Genomic DNA, 27,835 nt, shown 5'->3' with positions numbered 1-27,835 from the left:
CAGCCCATGTCCTTCAAAAGTCAGTCATTTTGAAAGTTGGGGGGGTCACTCTCAGCTTTTTCTTTTTCGATGATCTTGATTGGTGTTTAGCAATGATTCACTCATCCCCCTCCCCCACAAAAAAAAAAATTCCCAGGTGAACAGCAATTTTTTTGTGACCTAATACAAAAATTGACCAAAAAAAAAAAAGAGTTGTGGTTGGCGTCACAGTAGCTGTCGATTAATAAATCCAATGAGCGGTTGTGATACTTGAGCCACACACAAATTCAGAATATGACGAGGTTTATTGTTGTGAAAATTAACAACTTTGCCAGAAAAGTTTCATGTTACAAGAAAAATAATCAAGAATGAAGTTGACATTTTAGAGAATGTCAAAACTCCCCGATAGACGTAAAACATTCACCAGAAAAAAAATGACCACCGTTCAAGATTTTTTTCCCCCTTAAATGTGTTTTTTTTCTCAACATGAAGTGATACTTCTAAAATTAGGACCATTTTTCTTTTTTTTAAAAAATTAATCTTGTGCTCCTATTTTCCACAACAAAAACATTCAGTTGTTTTTTTTTTGGGGGGGGGGTCGTTTTCAATTAGTTATTTTTTTTTTCCCCCAGAAAGTATTTTACTATTCTCCTAACATTGTCTTTCAGGTTATTTTATAATTTAATATTACAATTTTATCGGTTATTTTTCTTTTTTTAAGCAAAGGTACTCCGTTATTTCAAGGGAATAATGGTCAGAATTTATAGCAAACACTAACAAATGTTTTTCTCGGAAGCATATTTGATGTCAATAATTTTTCAAGAACAAACATTTTTGAGGAACTAAAAATGATAACTAAGCTGTTTTTCACCAAAATACGAATTCACTATATCTTATGTAGTTCGACTTTGCATGAATTTATTTTCAGGGGGAAAAAATCATGTTGGGAGCATAGTAATTTTTCTGTATGTATATATTTGTCAAGAAAGTTCCTTTGCGTGTGGCCCTCTTTTGTAGCTTAGCGCCACATGTGTCGGTAATTAAAAACTAGTGCAGAACCTGACCAGCGATTGAAATATTTTTCTGAAAGGAATGGACACAACCCGACTGCTGCTACGTTGACAGAGCTTCTCCAAAGGAGCTGCGTGTGCACAGTATCGTTAATAGTTCATCACCGGTGTGTGTGTGAGGAACAAAAACAAATTCGTCATACGTGGCAACCTCCAAACATGCGGCTGAACAAAAAATGCAAATAATTCTTTGGTTAAGTGTGAAAAGAGCTTTACTGTGCAAAAAAAAAACAAAAAAAAAATTGGCGACCTTTGCTAAACTGTGTTGGCTTAAATACAAGTCAAAGAACCAATGTTGATATATATATAAAACAATTCTCAATGGTGCTCCTGGCCGATTGGGCGCGTTTGTGGCTTGCCAGGTTGCCATGGCGACACCCACCAAACCTGAAGGCGTCTCACTTCTTCTTTGCAAAGCGGCTGAACTTTTTCTCTTTGTCTTTCTTGGCAGAGGGGCCAGGTGAGGTAGAGGAAGAGGAGGCCGGCGGAGGCAGACTCTGGCTTTTGGCCCCTGAGGGCCCCTCCGCTGCCGCCTCTTCTTCTTCCGCGGGCGATTGAAGGGCCCTCGCCATCGCTTGGCTCCAACGCTGCAGCTCCTCCTGAAAGGTCCAAAAAGGGTGGTTAACTTAAACACTTGGCAGGGAGGGGGGGGTTGTTGATTCACAATGGTAAAGTAAATATGATTTAGTCTAAAGTTTTTGTTGTTAACTTCCTGAAATAATGGAAAAACATTTGCAAATATTCTCATCAAATATCCACATTTCAGGCATTTTCTCAAAAAAAAAATTCCCTCAAAATTACAACTTGCTATAAATACAGCTTTGTCTACTAAAATTCCATGCCAGCCAAATTTCAGACCCTCCTTGACTCTTAACAATTGAAAAAAAATTCTAAAAATAAATCAGTATAAGGGGTTGTCTGGACTCTGAAAAGATGGGATTAAAAAGAATTATAGGGGGGAAAAAAAATTGTAATTAAAATTGGTCCAGGGTACAGCGGTTTTGCATTTTTATGCTTTATGAAACATTTTTGTCTGAATTTTGGGGGGTCTTGGAACGGATTGGGGCATTTCCATGGAAAACGCGGTTCTCCTTACAAACTGTACCACTGTACCCCCCCCCCCCAAAAAAAACTTTGACAACAAAATTGCTAAACAGTTTTTCCTGTCAAAAAAGGCATTCCAGTTTGTTTTTAATTTTTATTAATTTTTCTCCGAAAATCAACTCACCTCGTCTTTACACTGGAACAAATATTCGCTGCCATCTTCAAGACTGAGAAAGAGGGAAAAAAAAAAAAAAAAAAAAGATAGTTGACCTGCACGGAAATGGCTTTCGGTCATCGACAAGAGACGAGACGGCGTCCGCCTCACCGTAGTTTGCCCACGTGCTTCTTCTTCTTATAGTTGGTCAGCAGCTCCCAGCTGGCATTGGCCAGGGGCAGCGGGTCCTCGCCGTGAAAGGTGGCGCCCTGGCCGAAGCTTTTGGCATCCTTGTAGGCTGACAGCTGACCGGGCCTCAGAACGCAGTACAAGTTGTTCCACGATCTATAGCGGGCATAAATGGCATTACGGTCGACAACACGAAATCTTTTTCCACCCGTACTAAACTCACGTCAGCACTGTTGTCATGTGGCGCAACCTACGAGTCTCGCGAATGGGTCCTACAAGCAAAGTGGCTCGTCTCACCTACTGGAGGCCTTCTTCCTCGAGCCTCCCACGTCCTGCTTGCGCCCCAGAATTCCCTCCAGCAGCACCGTCTGGGACCGGAGCGCCTCGATGGGCAAGGTGGCCGCCCGCTCCGGTTCGTCAGCCAGCGCCGAGATGGATGCCTCAAACTCCAGAGAGCCGCTCTCTCGCATTTCGGATTCCACGGGCACCGTGGCGTCAGCCGCCGTCCCCTCGGGGATCCCCGAACTGGGCTCGGCCACTCCGGACTGGAGATTACCCAAGAACACATCAAATGCTCTTTTTAAAATAGTGATTCAAGCAAACGGGTCCGATGAAAAAGTACTTGAGCAAAAACCGAACCACTGCTTGGGCCACCCTCAGCAGCAACAACGGAAATTAAGTGTTTTTCAAGAACGGGCAAATGCGTTTTGCACGTCTCTGTGGCTTCATTGAACAAGACCGGAGGCTTTTCCAGCACAAGTTCTCAGTTCTGACTTTGACAAGGCCACTCAAAAACCTTCATTTTGGAGGGCATTGACTTCTGCTGGTGTGCTTTGAGTCTATTCCAAAACCCAAATGCGCTTCAATTTAAAGATCCCAAAATTGATGACTGGAATTTTTGCTAGAAAGCAGAATTCTGACTCGTCAAGGTCCTGAACTAACAAAGCAGCCCCAGACCATCACGCCATGCCTACATTTGACTCGCATTGTTTCACACGCTGACTCACCAGAGTTTCTTCCTCCACTGTGAAGAGTTGCGAAGACTCGGCAAAGCCCGTGTCTTCCCTCCTGCTCGGAAGAAAGTTTTTCAGCATCTCGGGTGCACATGTGTACAGTAGGAAGTCGTTAATGGTAAGCGTGGACAAAGGGTAGGCGAGCGCGGACCTGCTCTCTTGCTCGTAGCGCAGCTGCTCTTGCACAAAGCGCTCCATCTCCTGCTGCTGCTTCCTCAGCTCCAACAACTCCAACTGAGCAAAAGACAAAGACCACTTTTTGGTCACGTGGAACGTTTGCGGTTGTGACCCTAGCCAAAGGTCGGGCCCTACGGTGGTGAGGCGTTCGAGGGCCGAGAAGCGCTCCTCCCAGGCGGCCGTGGACTTCTCGAAGGCCTCGTGGCGCTTGAGCAGTTTCTCCACGTCGTCCACCGACTGGCCGAGGTCCTTGCTGCTCACGTGCGGCTCCTGAGCCACCAGCCAGGCCTCGGCCACCGAGGCGTCACGCGCAAACTGGCACACCTCCAACACTACACAGACAAACACACACACACACACCTTTAATTTCTTTGGAAGTTGCTCTGGGCTCTTTTGTTAGCATTCGTTTGATCAGTCTCTTCAGTTTTGACTTCCTGGTAGGCTGGCTGCAGTCGCGAGATTTAGATTCCGATTTCTGAATGAATGCGGACCTGTCGGCACGCATGCACGCCTAATATGTTTGTCTGTGATTTTCCTGACACAACTCCCTCGTTTGGTTCCTCTGTTTCACATCGAGTAGTGTGATACACACCACGTCCCCATATCGCAACGAGCGGCTTGGCGATTGTCTTAAAGACTTGACATGCTTGTCGATATCGTTTTCTTTCTAATCTCAGATGAAAACACGCTTCCATCCTGTGGTCCGTGTTCAGTGTGGTAAACGCCGCACCGATGGTCACCTTTTAGATGGATCGGCTGCAGTTTGAAGACACCTTTGATGCGAGTCAGAGGCGGGATGTCCCGAGGGTCAAATTAACTTTTCCAGGAGTAATCTCTTTTTAGTAAGAAAAAGTTCCGCTTCCAAAGAAAGGTTACTTTTGGTTTGACTTTGCAGATGCTTCATACGAAACAAATACGCCTCGGAATATTTGATCGAGCCCGTTGCCATTCAAAGGTGAGACGCCGGCGCATTTTCTTCTGTTTGATTTTTTTGCGCTCACAAAGTCGCAGCCAGTCCCAGCGGTCGTCCCACTTGAACATCATCTTCTGACGTTTGTCCTCCAGCTGCGTCATCTTCTCTTGGATCTTTTGACGACAACAACAAAACAATGAACACAAATCGGTGGCAAAGGAAAAAGATTGCCATCGATGGGCGCCGACCTCGGCCGAGTCTCTGTGTTTGCTGGCCAGAAGGGCCGCGCCCAAGTCGCTGCATTCGGTGAACTTGACGCCGCGGGCCTCGATCTCCGAGCGGATGCCCTGGTGGTACTTCTGCAGAAGCTCCACGGATGACACGTCGCTGGAGTGCATACACATTGTTCAAAGACAAAAAAATTTACAAGTACGCCAAAGGACTGTTGTGGAGTAAATCAACGACTTTGAAGCGTTAGCCCTCGTTTCAAAACATTTACTTTAAAACCAAAATGAGTGATACTTTAAAACCATTATTGGAAATCCAAACCCTAATTTAGAACCATACTTTGAAATGCTAACCCCAGTTTGAAACCTTAATTACAAACCATAACCTGAGTTTAAAACCCTAATTGGAAACCCTAACTCTAGTTTGAAATCCTACTTTGGAACCCAGACCCTAGTTTGAAACCCCAACCCCTATTTGCAAACCCAATTAGAAACCCTAAACCTATTTTATAACCCTAGTTTGAAACCCTAATTCCAGTTTGAAACCCTAACCCTTGTTTGAAACCAGAATTAGAAACCCTAACCCTAGTTCAAAGGGGTAGGGTAGTTTAAGGGGTAGGGTTAGGGGCTGGGCTTGGGGTGAGCGTTAGTGTTTGGGTTTAGGGTTAGCATTAGGGGTTAGGGTCAGGGTTAGGGTTTAGGATTAGGGTTTTGAAACCCTATATAAAAGTTTGAAACCCTAACCTCCATTTGCAAACCCAATTAGAAACCCTAACCCTAACTTACAACCCTAGTTTGAAACCCTAATTCCAAGTTGAAACTAACACTTGTTTGAAACCAGAATTGGAAACCCTAACCCTAGTTTAAAGGGCTAGGGTTAGGGTCAGGGGTTGGGGTTGGGGTTACTGGTTTGAAACTTTAACCCGAGTTTGAAACCCCAATTAGATACCCAAACCCTACAGTTCGGGCTCGCTCTATCCATCCATCTTTTTTTTGTTTTTTGGTTATTTTCACCGTGGCTTCTCCTGGGTGTCGATCTGCTGCCCGATGCTCTCCATCCAGGCCATGAGGTCGCGCACCATGGCGAAGAAGCGGAACTTGTGGGCCGTGTCCAGCAGTCGCTTTCGGCGGCCGTCGCAGGCGGCCAGCAAGGCCTGCCAGGCCTGCAGCGCTTCTCGCTCCTGCGCCTGGATGGCGTCGGCTCGCTCGCCGGCGTACTGAGCCCGCAGCCTGCCCGATGTCTCCTGCAGCTGCTCCACCTTCCGGGGAGGGAGCGTGGGGGGATGCACGCGTCATGCTCGGCTCGTGCATTTTTCGTCTTTTTTTTTTTTTTATGCGGTTGCATCGATCAATACATATTTATGAAGCACACACACAAAATTCAGAATTGTATCTTGTGTATTTTATGAATATGAATGTATTCATGTTTGTCGTTTTCCTATTTTGAAAAGCTCATGATTGGATTTTGACTCAAACAATCATTGCAAATGCTTTTTTCCACACGTCCACCAGGGGGCAGCATATAAAGTCACAATCCAAACAAGGGGAAACCCTGACCTGCTTTCCCAGGGAAGTGATGTCACGTTCGAAGGCGGCGTGCATCCTGTGGAAGGACTCGGCTTTGCTGAAGTCCTCGCCCACGTCTTCGGGAAGCTCCTTCTGCTTGTCGCCGATCTGGACCACCAGCTCCTTGCCGTCGTCAAAGTACCTTCGGACCGGTGGGATTTCAAGTTCCGCCACCGTACGCACGAATTATGTGACAATATTCGCCTGGCTTACTTGAGCAGCTCGTAGGAGGCGTTGAGTAGCTGAGCGCGCGTGTCGATGAGCTCCAGGAGATCGGCCCAGCTCTCGTTGATGAGGTCCTTCCAATCGGCCATGGCGATGGCCTCGCCGTGGCCCTCCTCGATCAGCTCGTCGATGGCGTGGTTGACGGCGTCCACGCGCTTCTGACCCTGCGCGCCCGTCTCGCGCGCAAACTCTCGGAACTTGTCCCTCAGGAGCTGATGCAAACAAGACGAGGGCGTTAAAACTGCCGCTTCGGGACAAATAACCATTTAGGCGTGCTTATTTTAGGATATGAAAAACACGTAAAGATAATACATTTTAGATTTTTTTTAAACGTTTTTTTATTTTTTGCTTAATTATTAGACAGCGGCACCACATGTCTGTTACAATCCGGTGCTTAAAGGGCCATAGCGATGGTCCTAGTTTTGTTAGCCTGTCTATGGGATTTTGCATTGTGCGTTAGCATTAAGCTAGCAGGCTTTTATCAGATGGTTTGAAGTTTGATTTGGCATCAAACTTCAACCGGAGTGGCTCGAAACAACAGCCATCTTTTGTTTTCATTCTTGACGGTCAACAATTTGTCCAGTCGACTATACCGTGACGTGGTCCAGGTCTTGACCCATCTCCTGCGAGGACGCGGCCACGTCGCGCTCAGAGATCCACTGCTCCAGGTCGTCCACCTCGCGGCTGAGCAGGAAATGTTGGTACGCGTGCTCCAGATTCCTGCGCCGGTCCTCGGCCAGCTCGCTCAAACCGGCGTACTGCTTGTCCACCTGACCCTGACGCCGGATGATCTTCTCGCTGCGCCGCAGGGAAATTGAAAAGACTCAAAAACTGGCTTGATTTGAGACGCATTTCGCGGCATTTTGCAGAGAAGGCGCAGACCCGTCGGGATGGTCCTCCGCGAACATCCGCTGAGCTCGCTCGGACAGGTTCCGGATGGAGTCGGCGTAGTCGCCCACGGCCTGCTTGACGATGTTGTGACGTTTCAGACTCAACATGGCGCTCTGCTCGTCCTGCGCGGACGGGAAGACCAGATTCCTGTTTTTGGTATCGCCCAAACTTGGCATTTGACCGGGTGGGGGGGTGTGGACTTTTGCTGTACCTTGGGCTTTTCCTCGGCGATCATGTAGAGCTCCTGCTCGCCGATCCACGCTTGGGCCTCGTCGGCGTCGTTGTAGAACTGCTGCGCCCGATGCGAGGCGTCCAGCCTGTCCTTGCGTTGCGTCATCTGGTCCCGCAGCCGCGGCCACGCCTCCTCCAGCTCGCGCAGCTGCCCGGCCAGCCGCTCGGCCTCGGGGCCGCCGTCCTCGCCCGCCGCCGCCGCCATCCTGCGTCCTCGTTCCAGGACCTCGTCCACGCGGGGCTGGTGGCCCTCGATTTCCCTCTGCAGTGTCTGCGCAAGCCAACGTTTCACTTTGGCAATGTCCATTTTGTTTTTTTTGTTTTTTTAGAATAACAAACAATCACCTTTAAAGTACCCCAAAATAAGACCACTTATGTTTCAGATGTTCGGCTTTTCCTGACATTTTCTTTGCTTTTTAGCAGAAGCCTGAAGGTTATTATTATTATTGTTTTTTATAAACACCTGAAAATATTCAATTTTTTTATTGTTAACTCTATTGTACTCTAATAATACAAACTCCACTCTACATAATCTCAAGCTACCTGGTTCCTCTTAAGCAGCATCTGCACCGTTTGGAGGTCGTTGCCGTGATCTTGTGACAGAGCCAGCGGCATCCTCTCTTCAATCCACAGCTGGAAAAAATAAAATAAAATAAAAACGACGATGGCGACAAAATTTCAGGACATCTCAATAGGAAAATAAATGAATCAAAATGGCTCACCAGCTCATCAGCCAGGTCTCTGTAGAACTGATGCACGGCCTTGGCCGCCTCCAGCTTGCCCCTACGTTGGGCCAAGGGTGCAATAAGCTGCTGGAATTGCACCTGCAGGTTCTGCTGCTCCACTTCCAGCTCGGGCTGCTGCTGTTCGTCACGCCCGCCGCCGCCGCCATGCATCCTCAGCGCCTGTTGGAGCTCCTCCAGTTCCCGGGCACGATCTTGCACTTGGTTCTCCATCACCTGGTCCCCAAGATAAGTGGGGGGGGGGGGGGGGAGTTATATTGCATGGAGCAGCTGTGTGGAATAACTAGGGGGGGGGGGACACACACACACACAATCTGAATGCTAACCCCAACCTGAACCATGACCCTAATTTTAAACCCTGACCTCCTAATTTGCCCTAACCCTATGCCCAAATTGTAACCCTAATCCGTAATGTCCTAACCCTAACTCGAGTCCTTACCGAACCTTCTAAAACCCAAACCCTAACCCCCTAACACCTAACCCGAAACCTTACCCCCCCCAACCCTCACCCCCTAGCCATGGTCCTTACCTAAACCTAACCCTAACTTTACACCCTAACCCTCTAACCCTAAACTTAACCCCCTAACACCTAACCCGAAGCCTTACCCCCCCAACCCTCACCCCCTAGCCATGGTCCTTACCTAAACCTAACCCTAACTCCAACTCCCACTCCAACCCCTAACCTTCTAACCCTAAACTTAACCCCACAACCCTAACCCCTTCATCTTAAAGTTAAACCTAACCCCCCCCTTACCCCGAACCGCCTATCCCACGAATCCATCACTCCTGCCGCTCGATAAAAAGTCACCCTGGCAGTTTCTTCCGCGGTAGCAAGAGCACCATAAGAGGCCCACCTGGTGTTTCTTGAGAAGGATGTTGGCGTTGGTCAGGTCTCTGACATCTTCGCCGCCGTTACCGTCATCGCCACCCGTGCCCTGAAGCTGCTGCTGCAGCTCCCCCAGCCACTTCCTGATGTCCGCCAGGCTCTGGTCAAACAACTCCGAGCGGTTGGCGTCGAACAGCAGCCGGGCCTTCTCCTGCGTGGTGGACTCCAACATCTGCCACAGCTGGTGGAGGGCGGCCAGGCGTTCTCGCACTTCCGGCTCCATCTCGGGCTTGGAAGCGATCAGCTCCTGGCCCTCCTGCACATTTGAATTGGAGAACAAAGATGAATGCCAGCTAGCTGAGCTGGAAACTGGCCTAATACTTTTTGTGCTGCGTGCCATTAACAAAGTTAGCAACTTAAAAGTGTAAGTCAACCCTAAAATGTTCGTTACGCTAACGCTAACCATGGTATTCTGATTAATGTCTTGTCAAGCTAGCTGACTCGCTAACTAGCATTCGGAAAACAACACATCTCGCTTCATAGTGCTTGGCGGAGGCTGAAAAGGTCGCCACTGGATCTCAAAGTTTCAAGATTTCTCTTCCTTTGCCCATGCGTCACCCCTTTACAAATTTGGGTGGAACATTTAGTTGTCTAGCATCACACGAGGTGACTCACTGACAACGCAAGTGATAAGCAAAACAATTTCCCAATTGTGTTGGTTGGAGGGGGGTAGTTACATGAAGTCAACTTGATCTGCATTCAAAATGTCTTCCTTTGTTCCCCCTCAACAAATTTTGTTGGAAATTTTGGGGATTGGTTTTGTCAAGCTAGCCAACTTTCAAAGCAGCTAACGGCTAACAAAATGACGCCTTATCCGTCATACTTTTGTTTTTTGGTGGAGTTAATACGGTAGGCTACATGAGGCAACTGCATTTGCGTGCATTTTTATTTTTATTATTTTTATCATGGCACAATTCTGACTCGCTAAACAACAAACGGCCACCAAAACTCTTGCCTTATGTTTTCCACGCTTGGGAGGGAAAATAATCATGGTCACTATGGTGCAGGTACCTGGTCCACTTTGTCCAGCCAGTCCTTGTTGGAGGCCAACTCGGCCATGAAGGCCTGGTGCTTCAGCCACTTGCTGTGCAGGTTCCTGGCCTCATCGTAAGACGTGTCCTGAGCGGTCAGCATCTTCTCATTGATCCACACGGTCAGCTGGGATTGGAAGAGACACAGTGGGGTGAGTGGACGCCGCTGCCGCCGCCGCAGCCAACGCATCGACGAAGAATGAGCTCTCACATCTTGAGTGTTCTGTAAGAAGTGCTGCAGGTCTCGGTTGTCTCGCAGCTTCTCTGACACCTCCTGGGCTCTCGCTAGGTTTTTGTCGTGCCTGAATGTGAAAACATAAGACAGCAGCAACTTCTGTCATTCTTTTCCTGCAGAGAAAGGCTGTCAGAAAAAAAAAAAAACATCTGGTACAGTAACGCAAAACAGCCATCGGGAGTGTATCCTCTCGTTTTAAGTGAATCGATATCCATTAGCACTGGAACATGCCTGCTCAGATGCTTTGTGGGAGTTAATGTGGGGGAGGGCGGGGTCCCCTCTGTGTGTGTGTGTCTGTGAGCTGATCAAATTGGGATGTTTCTAAACGCCCAGCGAGCTTGTACAAAGCTGATTTTGAAGGGGAAATATTCCTCAAGAGTCACACAACAAAATTCTCGTTGAGCACAGAAAATGCAAAACTGGTGTGTGTTTGTGTGTGTGTGTGTGTGTGCCTGTTTTATTGGGCCCGGGAGCTTTAACCGACACCTTGATCTCATAATTGGACTTGAGTCGGGCTGCCTCCCGACTCTGATTGGCTCTTAAGTCCATTATCTGCCCAATTCGGTCGGAAGATGGACCGAGTAAACCACGCACCTGTCAGCGATGGACTCCATTTTGTCCTGCACTTTCCCGGCGTACAGGTTGCCGCCGTCCACCAGCTGTCTGCCCACCTGCAGAGCGCCATCGATCTTGTCTTCATTGGCCTCCATGGTGCTCAAAAAGTCTTCGTGTTTCTTCAGGGCTTGCTCCGCCCCGTCCAGAGTGTCGGGCTTGTCCACATGGGCCAAGGTGTATTCCTTCACAAAAGACAGGAAAACATCAAGTCTGGATCTGGATCACACAAGTAAGTGGTCTTCCTTGGCTTTTGTTTTGTTGCGCTAACGCACTCACCTGGTTGTTGAGGATGGTCTCCACCGCCTTGCCGTCCCTGAGGAACTGTTGGAAGCCCAAGCACTGGTCCAGGAAGTTCTTGCGTCGTTCCCACATCTTCTGGAGCTCGTACCACCCTCGGTCCAGATCGCCCAGCGTCTGCTGCAGCTCCCGATACTGGGGGTCGTCTTCCTGACCGAGCGTAACCTGCGTACCGGTGTCGCGGATGACGCAGAAGTCCTCCCCGTGGTTGTCGATGTCATCGCGCAGGGCGTCGTGAAGGCTCAACTGCTCCTCGGCCTCGGGCAGCGAGGCGGGCATCTCCTCAGAGGCGACGGCCTTCTGAGCCCTGAAGAGCCACGACCGGAAGTCGTCCAGGTCCTGCAGGAACGTCTGCAGCTTGCTGACTTCGCCCAGTGAGTCCTCGCGGTCCTTCAGGGTCCGTTTAAGATCATCCCAGGCCGCGTCCAACCGGGCGCGTTGGGCCAACGTGTCCGCCGCGTTCTCCGGGTTCTCCGTGGCCAAGCGGTCGGCGTCGGCCCTCAGGAGATCGAGCTTGGAGTCGATGGCGGCCAAGTCGCGTTCCATGCCGTACAGCTTCCTCTGGATGGTCATGACGGCGGCCAGGTCGTTGCCCAGGTCCTGCGTGGACTCGATGACGCGCGTCTTGTCGCGGATCCACGCTGCCGTCTCGTCGCACTCCAGTCCGTAGTTGTTCAGGCTGACCGCAGAGTCCACCTTCCTCTTCTTGTCCTCGACCGTGGCCTTGAAGGCTTCCCACCTGAGAGGATTTTCCAGATATGGTTTTGTCAAAGACGGATGATGACAGAAGACGCGTAATATGTTTTATGTATATTTTTCAATGATTTCAAAAGGAATGGACGTTTTTTAATTTTTTTTTATTTTGTTACTGAAGGCAATAATTTGAAGCTCAAGTGTAAAATTGTTCTTTCTAAATCCGCAGCTAAAAACAAAAGAAGAAAAAAAAAATCACCTGGTATTTAGTCTCGTCTGGCATTCCTTGACCTCTTTGGTGCGAGGGTGTCTGCCGTCTTCCAGCTGCTTCACCGCCTTGTTGACGTCATCCACTCGCGACTCAACGTTGCCCATATCCTGAGCCAGAATGCTCAACCTGGAGGCAAGAAAATAACACATTCATGCGTCTGTTCTCAAACTGGGGACCCCCCCCCCGCCCCCCCGCCGCCCCACACACACACTATTGTATTGTATTGTAGCCAGAACCACTACAGCCCTATAGTTTTATTTATTAGGTTTTCTAACTGTGCTTTGGTTTTCATAAATTATTCCCCCCCCCCCCAAAAAAAATGCTGGTTTTCGTGTTCAAGCCAAATCGACAACAGTTTTGCTTTGGCGCAATACGGCGGCCTTCTGGTGCCAAGGAAACAACTTGAAGCGAATTGAGGGGCTCCATTTAGACAAAAGTAGGCCTACGGTGCCTTCCGGCAGCATCTCGATGCCAAGGAATCAATCTGAAGTGAGTTGAGGGACAAACATTTGGACCAAAGTACACCTTTGGGGCCATTTGGCGACATCTTGACGCCAAGAAAACAATTGAGTGAGTTGAGGGGTGTCATTTGGACATGAGTAGCCCTTTGACGCCATCTGGTGGCGTCAACAATTTTAAGTGAGTTGAGAAGGGGGTTTTTTTGGACAAAAGTAGACCGTGACGACACTGTGGCACCGAGGAAACATTGAATCGAGGTGAGGGGCTTCATTTGGACAAAAGGTCCATAGCCTCGGGGTTGCAAATGGTGACCGGGTACCTGTTTTGGACCACTTCCAGGTCTTCCAGCTTGTCGGGCACCTCCAAATCCACGAGCCAAGTCTCCTTCTGGCCCATCCAGAGCTCGCAGGCATCGGTCTCGCTGAAGATGGTGTAGAGCGCCATGGCGTCATCCAGCTTCTTCTGCCTGACATCGGCCAGAGACATGAGCTCCGCGAAGAGGTCCTTGATCTCTTTGAGGCGGCGTTGGATGTCGGGCGTGTTGAGCAGTTCCTCGGGCAGCGCGTCGGCCTGCTTGGACAGCGCGTCCACGGTGGCGGCCGTCTTGACGGCCTCGTCGCGCAGGTCGTGGTGGCGCCGCAGCAGCCGCCGGGTGGTGTACTCATCGTGGCCCGCGTCCTCGCTCCTCATCTGCCGATCGGCGTCCAGCAGCCAGGCCGCCAGTTCGTCGGCGTCCCCTTGGAACTGGAAGAACCGCCGGGTGTCCTGCAGGCTCTGGTTGCGGAAGGCCGCCAGATCCTCCAGCTGCCGCCACTGCGTCTCTACGCCGTCCGTGCGCTCTTGGATCATCGGCGAGCCGTAGTGGTCGTCCTTGATCATCTGGCTGCCCTCGGTCAGAACCTGGCGCGGGAAACGAGGCGAGAGGCTTTCTTCCTAAAAACGTAGACTTCAGAGTCTTGTCAAGGCGGGAACGAGGCCAATAGCGGAACTGGAGGCAAAAAACGTTCTTTTGGAAATTTTACCTGCTGCAGATTGGCTCGGCGGGCGCCCAGCTCGTCCTCAAAGGCGCTGTGCTTGCTCTGGAGAACCAGCACGCTGGTCAGGTCCTTGCCGTAGTCCAGCGAGGAGAAGATGTTCTCCTTCTCCTTGATCCAGCTCTCAAGCTCGGCCGCCTCCCACAGGAAACTCCAGAAGCGGCGAGACTGCGTCAGGTGGGCCCGGCGCTGGCCGGCCAGAGTCAGCAGCTCGTGGTAGCACAGCTCCAAATGCTCCACCCGATCTCGGATCACCTGGGGATCGCACGGCTTGTAACCTGGAAGAGGAGGAAGGGGGGGGGGGGACATTGAGTTCCATACCATACCTTGGTTTTAAGGTGTCAGTTCGGTCAGGGAATAAAACGCTAAACACGGAACTTCTACCAAACGGTAACGACTTACTCTCTCCGTTGGCGAACTGGAGAGCAGCGGCGCTGGCGTTTTGGACTCGGTCGGCTTGCAGGGCGATGTCGTTCTCCAGCAAAGCGTGTTTCTGTAACAAGTCGTCCACTTCCAGCAGATGTTTCCCCATGTCGGGAGACAGCAGACGAACCTGACCAAGAAAGAAGGCACAAGTCAGGTTCCCTCATTTATCGCGATTGTCGGTGGACCGGGACTCTGCCGCGAAAAGTGAAAAACCGCAACGGAGCTTTGGAATTTTTGGTGTCCGTTTATGTTGGTAACTTATTTCCTGAAATCTTTCTTTTTAAAACCTTATACTGTCATTCAAATTCATCAGCATTGCAATCCGAGAGAGACTTGTGTTCCTCTCACTTCACGCTCTGACAGTGTAGCCGCCGTTAGCTTCCGGCTAACTGCTGGCTAGCTATCCCCACGCAGCCGATGTGTTGTTGAATGATCAGACGGTTCATCTGTATTGATGAGTAGGCGGCAAAGAGAGACGTGCTGCTTTTTTGGGACAAGCCCATTCACCCCCCCCCCCACACACCCCAACAGCTGACGAGACACACATTAGATGCTGGGTGGGGCTGCTAACCCTAACCCCAACCCCAACCCCAATCCTAACCCCAACCCTAACCCTAAACCCTAACCCTAATCCCTAACCCTAACCCTAACCACTCGTGCGGTTACTGGCCGAGGTCACTAATCATGCGTACGGTCACGCGATATCGCCAGATATCACTGCATACCTTCATGTCATCCATCCAGTTGATGATGTAGAGCATCTCCTGGAAGATCCACTGCAGCGTCAGGTTCTTGTCCAGACGCCCCCGACGGGCCTTGAGCAGCTCCTGCAGGTAGTCCCACAAGCGCAGGACGTTGTCCTTGCGGGCGTCCACCCGCTTGGCGTCGTGGTAGCGTTCGGCTTCCAGCTCCCCGGAGATGTCCACCAGGGCCTGGACGCGCTCCTCGTAGGCGGCGATGTCCGTCTCGATGGCGTCGTGCTTCTTCTTCGCCGCCTCCACCGCCGGCAGGTCGTAGCCGAAGTTGTCCTGGAGAGACGGCGAAGCTTTGTGAACCGGCAAATGAATTCTGACCCCTTCGTAGTGAGGTCGCAGTCACTAAACCTTCCTCCACTGTAGTCCCCGAATTGAAAAATGTTGAGGACCCAGAAATGGTCCAAGCTGTGCTCCCCGGTTTACCTGAGCTACCAATCGCTGGTTCTCCAGAAGCCACGTCTCCCTCATGGCTGCCTTGCGGTCGAACCGTCTCGCCATTTGCTCCAGCTTCTCCTGGCGGATCAGCTCGTCCCTCAGGATCCGCTCACGCACGTGCTCGGCGCGCTCCAGTCGCTCCCAGGCCTTCGGATCCCCCCGCACCCCACCAAAGATCGCATGACGGTCACAGAAGAAGAAACGACAGAAACTCGGCATTCATAATGATAAACGAATCAACAAGTGGGCAAGGGGTCGGTCGCCAAGATGAAATTGGTTTGCAGTTTAGTCGCGTCCGGTTGAAGGACTCGGTGTACGGCGAGCATCGGCCTCGGCCGCGTTGCGGCGTGTGACGCCTCACCCTGTTGATGTCGGCGACCAGCGCGCCGTCTTTGGGTGTGAAGACTCTCTGGTTGTTGGCCCTCATGCGACTCTGGATGGTAAAGAGCAGCACCTCCAGGTTGCCCTTCTCCTGGAACCTGTTGGGACACCATTGAGCTTTTAACCATCGCCCGGTGAATGTACAACGTATTTAGGTCCAGGTAGTCACGCGGGGTTTTTTGAGGTCCCAAAAATGAGGACCTCTAGTCACCGTGTAGTACTTTCTCTCCTTTTGTATTACGTCGACGGTATGCTAAAGATCTCAAGAGAACCAAGAGTCACTTTTTAAGAACCCTAAAAAGGGGGTTGATCTCGGGAGAAATCGCAACGGTGTACCCGAGGCCCCGAGGCCCCGAGGGAGAGCCAAAACTCACTTGGGTGGCTTCTCCACCGTCCTGTAGGTGTTGAAGGCCTGCAGCTGCTGTTGGACGCCCGACAGCGAGTTGGCCAGTTTGCGGTTGTCCAGCACCAGGATGGTCTGCTCGATCCAGGCCAGCAGCTCCGACGCCAAGGTCTCGTACTTATCCACCATCTTCTCCGTGGCGATGGCGTGGTCCAGGACTTTGCCCACCCGCTTGCCCTCCACGGCGAGCTGCTTCATCTTGGAGAAGTAGTGGTAGAAGGCCACCACGTAGGTAATGATGGACTTTTCGTCCGGGTTCTCGGTGAACACGTCCTCCGGGTCCAAGAGCTTGGTGACGCCCAGCTGCTTCTCGGCCACGTTGAAGGCGCTCTGGAGGTTGTGCGTCGGGTTGGACCTCTTCAGCTGGTTGAAGTCCACCAGATCCGGTCTGGATGGGCAAGTACAATGCGGTTTGGTTTTTCAAAGGAACAAAGTACCAGAGACATTAAAAAAATGAAAATTCCCAGCTTGTCTTACCGATGTTTGTGTATGAGAGCGTTGAAGGCCATGCCGTCTTTCCAACTGGTGGTGAAGTTTGTGATGTTCACGCTGGAATAACTGTGAAAAAGAGACGGATTGAAAAAGATCCGCATTCTTCTGCTCGACTCCAGCGGAGAAAACCAAACTGGTTTCCCACTGATGTGAATGCTATAAGCTAGGTTAAGCTAGCGACTGACCCTGCCGTCTTCATCTGGCACCACAGGAGAAGAGCGTCCTTGGCCGAGCGCGTCTCCTTCTGGTCGGCCTGGCCCGTCTCCACGATGATGTCTTGGATCTGATTGGGATGACAATCGATAGAGAACGTGACTCGAGACGCAAAACCGAGCGCATTGTAGACCATAACAGGAAAAAAACAAATTACACCAACGTGTGTGATCATTGTTGAATTTCCCCAGAGCGGAGGCCAGTAATTGGAGCGGTCGCATGACCAACAAATCCTTGGAGGCGGCTAAATTTAGCTCTCAGAAACGACGACGTCAAAAAGGCAGACTTTTTTTCCTCCATCTTTTCACCGAGGACTGAATAATGCAGAGGGCCATATTGTTTGAACTAAAAATAACAGTGTCAAATTAAAAATAAATCCCCCTTTCAGAGAAGGCAAGGGACGTGTTCTGATGTTTGCCGCTTGCTAATGGCAGCTCGTAACAGCAGCGATAATCAAGAGGAAAAAAAAAAACTAAACAAAATAGGAGCAGCCATGAATTGGCGGTCGAACCCTGGTTTTTCCTTCAAAATTTGACGCCGTACTCAAATAGTACAAGTTGGTCAAAGCCACGGGGCTGCGCCCAAATGGTTGCTTCAAAACAAAATGGCTTCCATTCAATGTCGGCGATGGATCCTTGAGACTTTTGTCCAACGAATGTCATGTTTCTTGGTCGTCACCCAAAATGATCATCAAGCATCAACACCACGCGCCGTCCACACTATATGGCGAGAGCAAAAACGCTTGGCACTTGAGCTTTGCATGTCCGTGTAGAAAACCAGCTCCCAACTGAGGCTCGTTTGGGCAAATCCTTCAAGTACCCCCAAAATCGCTTCCCTGACAAAAAAAAAAAACTGTATATATATTTATGGTGGTCTAACCTGGAAGCGAAGGATGATAGTCCAGATGAGGCCGAGGATGAGGCGGTGGTTGCCGTCGACAATGTCATGCGAGCCCATATTCTCCAGGTGGACGCGCTGCTCCTTGAGGAACTGCAGTGCCTTGTCCACATTCTCCAGACAATGGATGCGCATCCTGCCCTTGGTGGGCTTGGGCTAAGAGAAGGACATTTCATTGGAAAAGTCATAGAGTGTAGGAAAGTAATATTTTCCAAAAATATAAATAATAATAATAATTATTCTTTTGTTTTTTTCCAAATCTTACCAATCGTTCTCTAGACAAGACCTCCAGCAGTCTAATGAGCATGCGTCCGTCGCGCAGGTCCAAGTAGAGGTCGGAGATGCGACAGCTGACCCGAGACAGGATGGAGTTGACCCATTTGGTGAACGTCTTCTTCTGGACCGCCTCGCGCTCATCTGAAGTTTTGGGCCAAAAATACATTTTTTTTGTCTTTTTAGAAAGAAATAACTTTTAGAATATGGCGCAATTTTATGGAAAATGTTATCGGATGTGAAAAGTTCATGAAAATCAAGTTGGAGTACAGCATTACAAGTTTGCTTTTTTTTTTTTTTTGCAGGTACAGAGATGACGAAAAAAAATCGATTTTATGAGTTATAATTTCACAAGAAAAAGTCACACTATTAAGATTTTTTTTTTTAATTTAAAATTTTTTTTAATTTAAAAATTTAAAATTTAAAATTTTTTTCCCCAAAATCAAGTCAGTACATTACAGAAATAATAGTTATTAGGGTAATTTTTTTTTATACCATAACTAAATATCCACAATGAGAAAATGCTCAATTTATGTGAAAAAAAATCTACTGATATATATTTTTTTAAAAATAAAGATTTGGTCTTCATGTCTGTTAAAAACTTTCAAATTATTATATTTAAATTATATTTAAAAAAATAAAATGTAAACATTTTTACCAGTAATAAAGTAAATTTTTTTTTAATTTGGAAAAAAAAATATGATCATTTCATGAGAATAGAGTTGAAACATAGAAGGCCATTTTCTTTGCTGTTGTGTGGATGCGTGGCGGAAAGCAAGCCGCTCGAACCTCTCTGCAGACGAGCCCTTAAATCAATCATGAGGATCCAATTTGCCGTGTGATTTCATTCCCTCGTCATCAAGCCATGTCTGCTCCGCTTGTTTAAAAGGCCAAGTCAGCGAGTGGGCCTAATGCACGTTTGTTTGCCCACGTTGGCAAATTGAGCCGCCATTTAAGCGTACACTTAGCAGCACGCCGCCATGTCGTTTAGGGTTGTGCTGTTGTTCGGAGAATCCAAAGTTTTGAAACGACGCTATTCTCATGAAACGATGACATCCGTTTGCCGAGTTGCACGGCGGGTCGGCGGCCGGCTTGCACGGGTTGTAATCAACGTGACGGTTTCACGGTCTACTTTTCATGCATGCGGCGAGCGGCAAGCAGGTATCATTTATTTAGCAGACGCTACTTATTGTGTCTTCACTGTCGTCTTGTCAAGTCATTTTGTTCTCTTGTCATTTTGCTTTTTAGTATTTTGATAAAAAAAAACCAGTTGGTTCAAAAATAAGCCCATTTGGGTCAAAAAGGTTGGGTCAGGATTTTATTGTACAAAATGACCCGTTTTCAAAAAAGAATATAAGGTTTTAAATTGGGAACAAGGTTTAATTTGCTCATCCGAAAATAAGTTGTATTTTTCATCCCAAAAAAAAAAGCCATAAAATTTCAAGATAAAAAAGTTTTTGAGGATCAAGTTAAAATAAAACCCCCAAAAACCTTTGCAGTGTGTTCTGAGAACACAACAGGAAACAAATTTGATTTTTTTTTCCAAGAAAATGGGTGGAAATGTATGAGAAAAAAAAAAAAGTTATATTAGACTACGCAGATGAAATATCACCCCCCCCCCCCCCAAAAAAAGCATAAAACAACCTTCACAAGGCTCGACAAGCAGCAATTGCATTGGGTGGGTTTTAGTTGATCCATTTATTAAATTGTGGTTCTTAGCGGATCGTAGTCCTCGGCAAAATAAACACGGCTTGGCGTTAAAGGTCCCTTTGAATCAAAATAACAGCGAGCGGCGCTCAATTATTTACGTTATGGCTTTAAAAGCAACATAGCATTACGTTAGATTTAACAGCATTCGTCCAATTCGTCCTCGTCTGGGCTGCATCATCATCATCATCATCATCATCCCAGCTGACTCCGCCCCCTTACTGTCTTTTTGGGGAGGGCGAGGGGTGTATCAGTCCGAGATTGACTAAACAGCGGTGTGTTTGACAAGCCTTTACTTAAGTCCCTCTATCATGCACTCCAGTTGAAGGCCACACATGACTTATTCATGCAGATGGATTTTCCCTGTAACTCGACTGTACCGCGTCGTAATCGGCTGTGCGCGGCCGTGTTACGCCGTACACCCCCTCGCTACCTCGTTTTCCCTCCGGCTCAGTGCTTCTTGCCGGATTGAGGAAAGTTTTTGTGCAAAAAGAAATAAAAACACGACTAATTCCCAGGTTGAGTCAGGACACCGGCCGTCGATTGTCTGACATCGGGGGGGGGGAGTAGATTCAATTTTGGGTGTCATTCAAATGCCACCATGAATTTTTTTTTAGTCGATTAAATGTTGGCGGATGGCAAAAGAAGGGAAAAAATTAGGGTGTTTCGGTAACTTAAGCTAAATGGCTTTTTTTTTCGGGGGGGGGGGGGGGGGTCTCTCACCCGAAATCCCAACTATAACCCTCACCCGAAAATAAGAAAAAAAAATGAAGTGCCAAAAGCCAAATAAGCTCAAATGCCAATTACGGCCCTGGAAGTGGGGGAAGGGAGCGGGGGGGTGGGGGGGGGCCCATCCTAAACCTTTTTAGAAGTTGCTGCGATGAATTATTGAAGCCAGTGAACAAGTGGGGCAAAGCCACGGCGCCCTTCGGATAAATAAATTACTACCTAATACCGGAGGTGGCAAAAGTACTCGCACTTAAGTAGAAGTACAAATACTCCTCTGGTCAAGGTAGAAGTACGCATCCAACTCTTATTTCAAAAATAAATATAAATATATTTAAAAATATTTTTAAAAAATTAAAAAATAAATATATATACAAATACTTTGTGACGGTACTTAATTGAGATTAAATACTTAAAAAAAATATACATATTTTATTTTTCAGACAACTTTTTACAGTAAGTTGCTGCCGTTTTTTTTGTTTTCTTCTGAAAGGACCTTTACAGTGCTTCGTTTCAAAATATATCAAACATTTGCAAAGACAACAACTGAATTGTTGAGATATAGCTTTTATCCTTGTCTGGATTTTTTTTCTTCACTTTTCTTCTCTTTTCATTACAACAAAGAAGAGTAATTCCCCCCTCTATCGCGAGTTTCATATTTTTTTGTGGATAGTTAAAATTTGGGGTGTAATTTCAATGTCAACCACCAGATGGCACTTTTTGGGGGTATGAAATGTTGTACATTTGAATGGAAGAGTGAAAATGAAAATATTCCAAGCCGCCTGGTCTTTGCTGTCAAATTATCTTCAATCCTACTTTTTACGCCCACAAAAAACAAAGGCTGGACGTTCCTCTTGCTGCTGGAGGCTGTAAATTTCCCCAGTGTGGGACAAATAAAGGATATCTTATCTTATCTTATCTTATTTGATCATGTTTGAGCATCCGTACTTGACTATTAAGTTTACTCGCTACTCCCCTCACTGCCTAAAACATGCAAAGAGGAAGGGTGGAACCCCCCTGGGCGGGTGCGAGGGGTGGGGGTTGGGGGTGGGGGGGCAACCCAAACCACTCCTGGCACCTCGTGATACCTTGCAGTTGCCTGAAGCGTCCATCCAGGATCGAGTTAAAGTAGATGTTGGATGCACTGGAGCTGAGCCAGCGCGCCCGTTTCATGCTCCGGCCGGACAAGGAAGTCGACGAGGAAGAGGGGGGGGACGGGTGGTGGACGGGGCGCTGACAGGAGCCGGGCGGCGAGGAGACGGGTGTCAGCCCCGGGAGGGTGAGCGGCACCTGCAGGAGGACAGTGCCGTTTCTCTCCGGGTGATGCTCCTGCTGCCGCTTGGCCCTGCCCCTGGGAGCCCTCCTGAGGGCCCGGTGCGCAGGCGGGGTGCTCCGGCTGCGCACGGGGGCGTCGCTCTCCTCCGGCGGGTAGCGGCGGCCGCTCGCATCCTTTCCGTCCTGGATCTTGGAGGCGGTTTTCAGGCTGATCCTCACATCCCGGAGTCGAGGCTGACTGACGGGGGCCGGCCGCAGCAGGCACGACGGGCTGCTCATCTTCACCCCGACCGCCCGCCGAGAAACTCTGAACCGGAGGAGCGGGACTCCACGTCTCGGCTTGGCTCTCCTCCGCCTTCTGGCTTTCTGTCCTGTTTTCCTCATGCCGACTCCTCCCTCCCTCCCTCCCTCCCTCCCTCCCTCCCTCCCTCCCTCCTCCTTCGTCATCTTCGCCACTTGTGTGATGATGTCGCCGCTCTCAGGCGGCACCTGACTTCCGCTTCTAGTCTGAATCTCTCATTTGCATCTGCTGCTGCTGCCTATTTTTTTTGTCCAAGATTAATTATTTTGTGAAGTTAGGTCTCTTCCAAAAAAAAAAAAAAAAAATCTGTCCAAATAAAACTCAATGTAATTCAACACTATTTGTTTTTTCCCACCCCCTTTTTTGACATGAAAATATTATTTTTTGTAAAAATAAATGACTTCAATTTTTTTTAAAATTATTTTTAAAAACAATCAAGTCATTATGACTGTCTTGGAAAAATACAACTTTGTTTTTACAAGGTTGGCAAAACAAATACTGATGTATGACTGACTGTTTTTTTGTTCTTTTATTTTATTTTATTTTTTTGTCCGAAAGTGGAAAAAACAAAACTTATAAGTGTCTTCGTAAAGGCCTTTTTTTTTTTTAACGGAATCTTCTTGGCCTCTAGGTACAGTAGCAACGTCAAAATCCTCCGATCTCAACTCCCCCCCCCCCCACCTATCCGTCCCTTTGCCATGCCGGAAACGCGTCTATTTTTGAAAACCCGGCTTAAGGCATAAAATTCCAAAGAGCTGCCGAGCTTACAGCTGTGCGCATCCATCAATGCGGGAATCATTCCGGGAATGCGGGTGGCAGAGGTGGGGCGCTCGAGTTAGGTGACTTCACTCGAGTCCGACTTCAATCACCAATTATACGACTTGGGGCTGTGCTTGACTAAAAGGTGAGGAAAGACCTGAAGACCTGGCTCTCCTTTAGTCTTCAACCCAAATCTGCTGGGTCACGCTAATGAACCCAACCTTGGGTAATAGTAACCCAATCGCGCCACTAACGAGCGGGTTTCAGAAAACACACCCGCATTTTTATTACGGAGTCGAATTATATCGCGACCAAGCTTGTTGGATGGCTTGACGTGCATACGCACCTGCGAGGGCTTTGATCCGCGACCGTTCAAAGAGCCGTGCCGTGCTGTTGTCGTTGTCCAGATCCTCGTCGGGGAGCTCGAAGCGTGTGTTGATGTGGCTGTATTGCTGCGTGATCTCCACATTGTCAAAGTCGGTGGTGGAAGTCATGGCGGTGGTATTCGGGGATGGCAAGAGGGGGGGGACGGTTTGCGACGGGGGCCGGACGTCACGGCGTCCTCGAAAGGTCCTCTCGTTCAAAAGGTTTCACCAAAAAAAAAAAAAATTTTAAATAGAGGAAAATGTAGCTCCTATTCCTGGTAGTTATCTGGAATAGACGAAAAGTCAAGTCAAGTCAAGAGTATTTCTCGAGCACTTTCAAACAGCCATCGCTGCATTAAAAGTGCTGTACATGGAGCGATTTAACATACACAATAAACAGTAAGACGAATCCGTAATAAAGGCGGTAGAAAGCACCAAGCAGTAAAATCAAGAACAAATCAAAAATTGCACATCGATGAGAAAAAAAACTATTTAAAATAAACGATATATATTACAGTTTGAGATTGTGATTTTCTCGCTTTTTTTTGTTTTTGTTTTTACTCATCAAATGTCTTAACACGGATTTATTTGACCATCGGAAACTTTTACGTCAAAAATAAAGCTCGGGTGTGCTATAGCACCTGTCAAAAATCCATGTAGCTCCGGTTAAGCCCTTCCTACATTTTATGTGACATTCAAAAAATATATATAATGAGTAATTATCTTCTCAGACACCCCCCTCGCCCCTCCTTGTTGGCACATAAAGAATGACTTTGAATTTCTTATGCTCATTTTCTATTTTTTTTTAAATCCCAAGCCTTAAATTCAACCTGGTGGCACATAGGAAGGACTCGGTGGTGTCACGTCCCGTGTTTACCAGCAGGGGGCGGGCTTTCTGCCCGCCGTTTTCACACCTGTCACCCATTTGGCAGTAATTGCTCAGCCTTTATTTGAACGCTCTGGCAGTCTACTCACTGCCGGAGAATTCCACGCCGCGCCAATATTCTCTCGCTCAAATTACTATTTGGATTATTTGTCGCCTCTTAGCTTTGTGGCTGTTATTACGCGCCATTATTCCTATTACGTAGAAAATTTATATAATCGTCTAATCAGACCTTCCTTGCCATTTGTTTTCCGCAAGCGTTTTCTGTTGTTCCCTTTATTCTATCCCTGGTCCTTATTTTGACCAGAGTTTTTTGTTATTCTCCCTGCCGGGTATTTTGTGTTCGTCATTAAAGACTCCTTTTGTTCTCTGACAAAATCTCTTTTGTGTCTGCTATTTCGGGGATTCACCTTTCAGTTATTTTGTTGTGCACGAAGCAATAATTCCATCGCTTCGGGCACAACGTGACAGGTGGGCGTCTTGTTGTTCGAAACGGTTGAGTTGTTGGAAAAGGGCGGCGACAAAACACGTACTCTTGCAGCTCCATTTTGTCAATTTGACCTCACCCCCCCGCTGACGGGGTGTTCATTCTTAGCACGGAATGGCGGTTTATCAGCCTACGGCCTGGCTCCCTTATCACGTGTGTGTGTGTGTGTGTTAAGTGGAGTGGTGGAGTCACACAAAATGACACCACCACGAATGATGTCGTCCGACCGTCATCGGCATGCAACATAAAAATGTGAAGCTGAGGAGAATTTTGGACACATCAAGCCATCGCCGATTAGAATCGATCAGTCTTAACGGCAGCGTTGCGTGGAAGCTAACCGTCAGCTCAAGGGACATTTGCGATACATGTACAGAAGACACAAAATGAAAATAAGTGTATTATCACTGGGACATGTTTGTGATAAAATGATGATTAGGAAAGTAGTAATTGGTAAGTTACTAAGCAGATTTTTCTCTCAAGTTGCCTGTATCTGTAAACAGAGCTTAATGGCAAGTTTTGCAAGCTTATTTGGCTCATATTTTGTTTTTGTTTTTTGTTTCCCTTTCAAATAGCAAAAATCCGTGCATGGTTCCTTTCTTATTACAATTTCTAAACTTTTTTTTTTTTTTTTTAACGGGGAGCGGGTGGCGTATCGAAGAACTCCCCCACCCACCCCTCCACAGATGATGTTTCAATGACGCGTCCTTCAGGTTTCCCTCGGTTTACTGCTCGCTATCACAAGTTCACAGAGGGACCTTATCAAGCACGGAGGTGGCGGAGGTCAGGGGGGCGGGGCTTATCGGCTCCATACACACCCGCACACACACACACAGCCGGAACTGGACCAACGGCCCCGCAACTGTCCACATGCTCGCCCTCCCTTCCATGACACTCTCTGCACTGTTTTACTGTTATTTATTGTTTGAACCGCCTTTGTTTTTATGCGTGTGGTTAAGGTGAAAGAAAACAAGATAAAAAAAATTTTAAAAAACAATGCCAGACTGCCCACATTGAGTGATTGATTATCTGCAACTACGTTTCCAGTGTTCCATCCATGTGATGAGGCAACAAAACCACCTTCATGAGCGTTCTAGCCGCAACTGTGCAGCAGAGGATGAAATAAGAGACGAGGGGGGTGGGGGGGTTAGGCCGACAACATGTGCGACGGGCAGTTCGCATTCTGCGACTCCCAACTTCAGCAACTGGACCGAGGAAGAGGAGAAAGAGGAAGAGCAGGGTGGCAGTTGACCATCCAGACACAACAAAACGTTGAGGCCGCATCTTCGACACAACAGTCGTAGTTTCGAAAGCAACCTCCGAGACCTTGCTTTAACCCTCATATTATGTTGAAAAAAAATCACATTGATTATGTTGTGGGTCATTTTGACCCGCACTGTAAAAATCCACACAAAATAGTCAAAAAAACAGGTTACACCAGTAACAACTTTAAGGAATTAAGTCCACAAACTATTCTTGGGGTGTGTTTACGTTATACAGTCCTGGCTGGTCCACACAAGCGTGTCCTTTTAAGGGGAATACAGAAGGAAGAGGAGCATTTCTTGGCTCTGTTTTGAAGTTATGTGTTTTGGATACATTAAAAAAAACATTAATAAACAATACAAACCAGTGGCTGATTTTCGGGTTAATTTTAGTTCATTATAAGCTTAACATGACTTATTTGAATACATTCATCTCAATAACGAGTATTTCTTAGCTTGCTCTGGTTCGGATTTCGATATCAAAAGTATCCTTTATGACACCCCCCCCCCCTTCCATCCTTAGGTACACTTTCTAGAATTCACTTTAAACTCTAAAATAGTTGCTTGTACCCATGACACTCAAATTTGAGGACTCGGAAAGACCGTGTTGTGGAATTTAAAACGGTGTTTAATAATAATAGTACCCCCCACCCCCCACCCCCATCCCATACTTTTTTATATACGTTCTCTGGATAAAAAAGCAGTTCTCAATTCGCTTTAAGATTCTTACCAGTTGTTTACACTCCACTTGACACCCCTTCGTCGACCAGAACGGACCAGTTTGGACCTCGACAACATGAGCGACAAGCCTAAAACGACTTTGTGAGACGTTTAGGCGAAGACACTTTGGTGTACGAGGTCGCGTTGTCCTTTTACGCGCTCGTCACCGTACGTAAAGTCACTCGTGAGTCCTGGCTGCGGTCGACGTGACGCCATTTCAACGTCAAAGTATCACACAAACGGTGTTTCTTTCAACAATCCCAAGTCGGACATGTCTTAAGTAAAGATGGTGTGGAAAGTGCGTGACGTCACAACAGGTGTTTTTTTTGGGAACCCCAAAGACAGGCAGCAACGCGACGGAAGCCCGAGCGAACTCTTTACGTTTTTGATTTGACACTCACTTTGTTTCGTGGAATTCTTCCTAGTGGCGTTTCTTGTCCCTGCCGGCGGTCAGCTTAAGGCCCCATGGACGCATCGGGGTGGTTGCTCCTGCCTGAAGGGGACCAGGAAAGGGGGTTTGGGGGGAATATAAAAAAGAAAAGAGAGTAGTGGGGCACTGCACTCCACGCTCATTCCCGAGAGGCAGCCGGCCCACTGACCCGCCCTGTGGGGTTAAAAATAACGAGTGGGCGAATTCAGGGGGGGGGGGGGGGGGTTACGAGTGGAGGGAAGATACATTCCCGATACGAGGCTGCAACAACACAAGTGACACGTCTTGAGCTGCCGAGTGCGCCAACATCATAAACACACCCACCCGAAAGAAAAAAATATGAGTTGAATTTTTAAAAAAGTGACGTTATTACATTGTGTAAAATAATTGTTGTAGATGACGCCTTTCAAAGCTAGGACGCAAGGGTAGTAAATTAATCAAAGACAAGCGTGCATTACATTTAACACGCATAAATTAGCTCTAGGCGGGATCAGGTTCGATTCCAGCTACAGCCCTCCTGTGTGGAGTTTGCATGTTCTCACCGGGCCTGCATGGGTTTTGTCGGGGTACTCCGGTTTCCTCCCACATTCCAAAAACATGCATGGCAGGCTGATTGAACACTCTAAAAAAATGTCCCGGTTTGTGAGTGTGAGGGCGGATGGTTGTTCGTGTCCGTGTGCCCTGCGATTGGCTGGCAACCGGTTC

At 48.0% G+C, this 27,835-nt stretch overlaps 1 protein-coding gene across 3 annotated transcripts; it reads right to left on the bottom strand.

Annotated features, from left to right (window-relative positions):
- Positions 1-265: 265 nt before the first annotated feature.
- sptb (spectrin, beta, erythrocytic) lies at positions 266-27,382 on the bottom strand. 3 transcript variants are annotated; one of them, XM_052085462.1, is made up of 36 exons: positions 27,102-27,382; positions 23,333-23,637; positions 18,211-18,362; positions 17,928-18,101; positions 17,021-17,118; positions 16,821-16,901; positions 16,315-16,731; positions 15,921-16,038; positions 15,548-15,706; positions 15,095-15,397; positions 14,346-14,496; positions 13,932-14,221; positions 13,229-13,809; positions 12,439-12,576; positions 11,466-12,225; positions 11,169-11,371; positions 10,551-10,641; positions 10,320-10,466; positions 9,277-9,564; positions 8,402-8,638; positions 8,223-8,312; positions 7,660-7,950; positions 7,440-7,570; positions 7,151-7,355; positions 6,546-6,769; positions 6,324-6,474; positions 5,781-6,025; positions 4,788-4,926; positions 4,628-4,712; positions 3,762-3,958; positions 3,601-3,683; positions 3,444-3,504; positions 2,734-2,981; positions 2,419-2,592; positions 2,278-2,320; positions 266-1,648 (listed from the first exon to the last, which is right to left on the bottom strand). In XM_052085462.1, the coding sequence occupies exons 2-36, from the start codon at positions 23,478-23,480 to the stop codon at positions 1,448-1,450; spliced, it is 7,104 nt and encodes a 2,367-aa protein (XP_051941422.1). In that variant the 5' UTR covers positions 23,481-23,637; positions 27,102-27,382; the 3' UTR covers positions 266-1,447. The 3 variants fall into 3 exon arrangements, with proteins under 3 accessions (XP_051941422.1, XP_051941423.1, XP_051941421.1); XM_052085463.1 differs by lacking the exon at positions 27,102-27,382 and adding an exon at positions 26,711-26,907; XM_052085461.1 differs by lacking the exons at positions 23,333-23,637; positions 27,102-27,382 and adding an exon at positions 21,740-22,308.
- Between the last annotated feature and the right edge of the window lie 453 nt (positions 27,383-27,835).

This window comes from Hippocampus zosterae, chromosome 14, assembly GCF_025434085.1.
Source record: "Hippocampus zosterae strain Florida chromosome 14, ASM2543408v3, whole genome shotgun sequence".
NCBI classification, from domain to species: Eukaryota; Metazoa; Chordata; class Actinopteri; order Syngnathiformes; family Syngnathidae; genus Hippocampus; species Hippocampus zosterae.
Note: the sequence above shows the minus strand (reverse complement) of the source record. Positions and strands in the feature narration are given on the sequence as shown.

Bases quoted from the DNA above. Each gene is read 5' to 3' on its own strand.
- sptb (XM_052085461.1), bottom strand. From the start codon at position 22,205: ATGAGCAGCCCGTCGTGCCTGCTGCGGCCGGCCCCCGTCAGTCAGCCT. The intron at 16,902-17,020 runs GTCAGTCGCTAG...TCTTTTTCACAG, and splicing joins TGCCAGATGAAGACGGCAGG to TTATTCCAGCGTGAACATCA. The intron at 6,026-6,323 runs GTCAGGGTTTCC...CCTCCCCGGAAG, and splicing joins TCACTTCCCTGGGAAAGCAG to GTGGAGCAGCTGCAGGAGAC.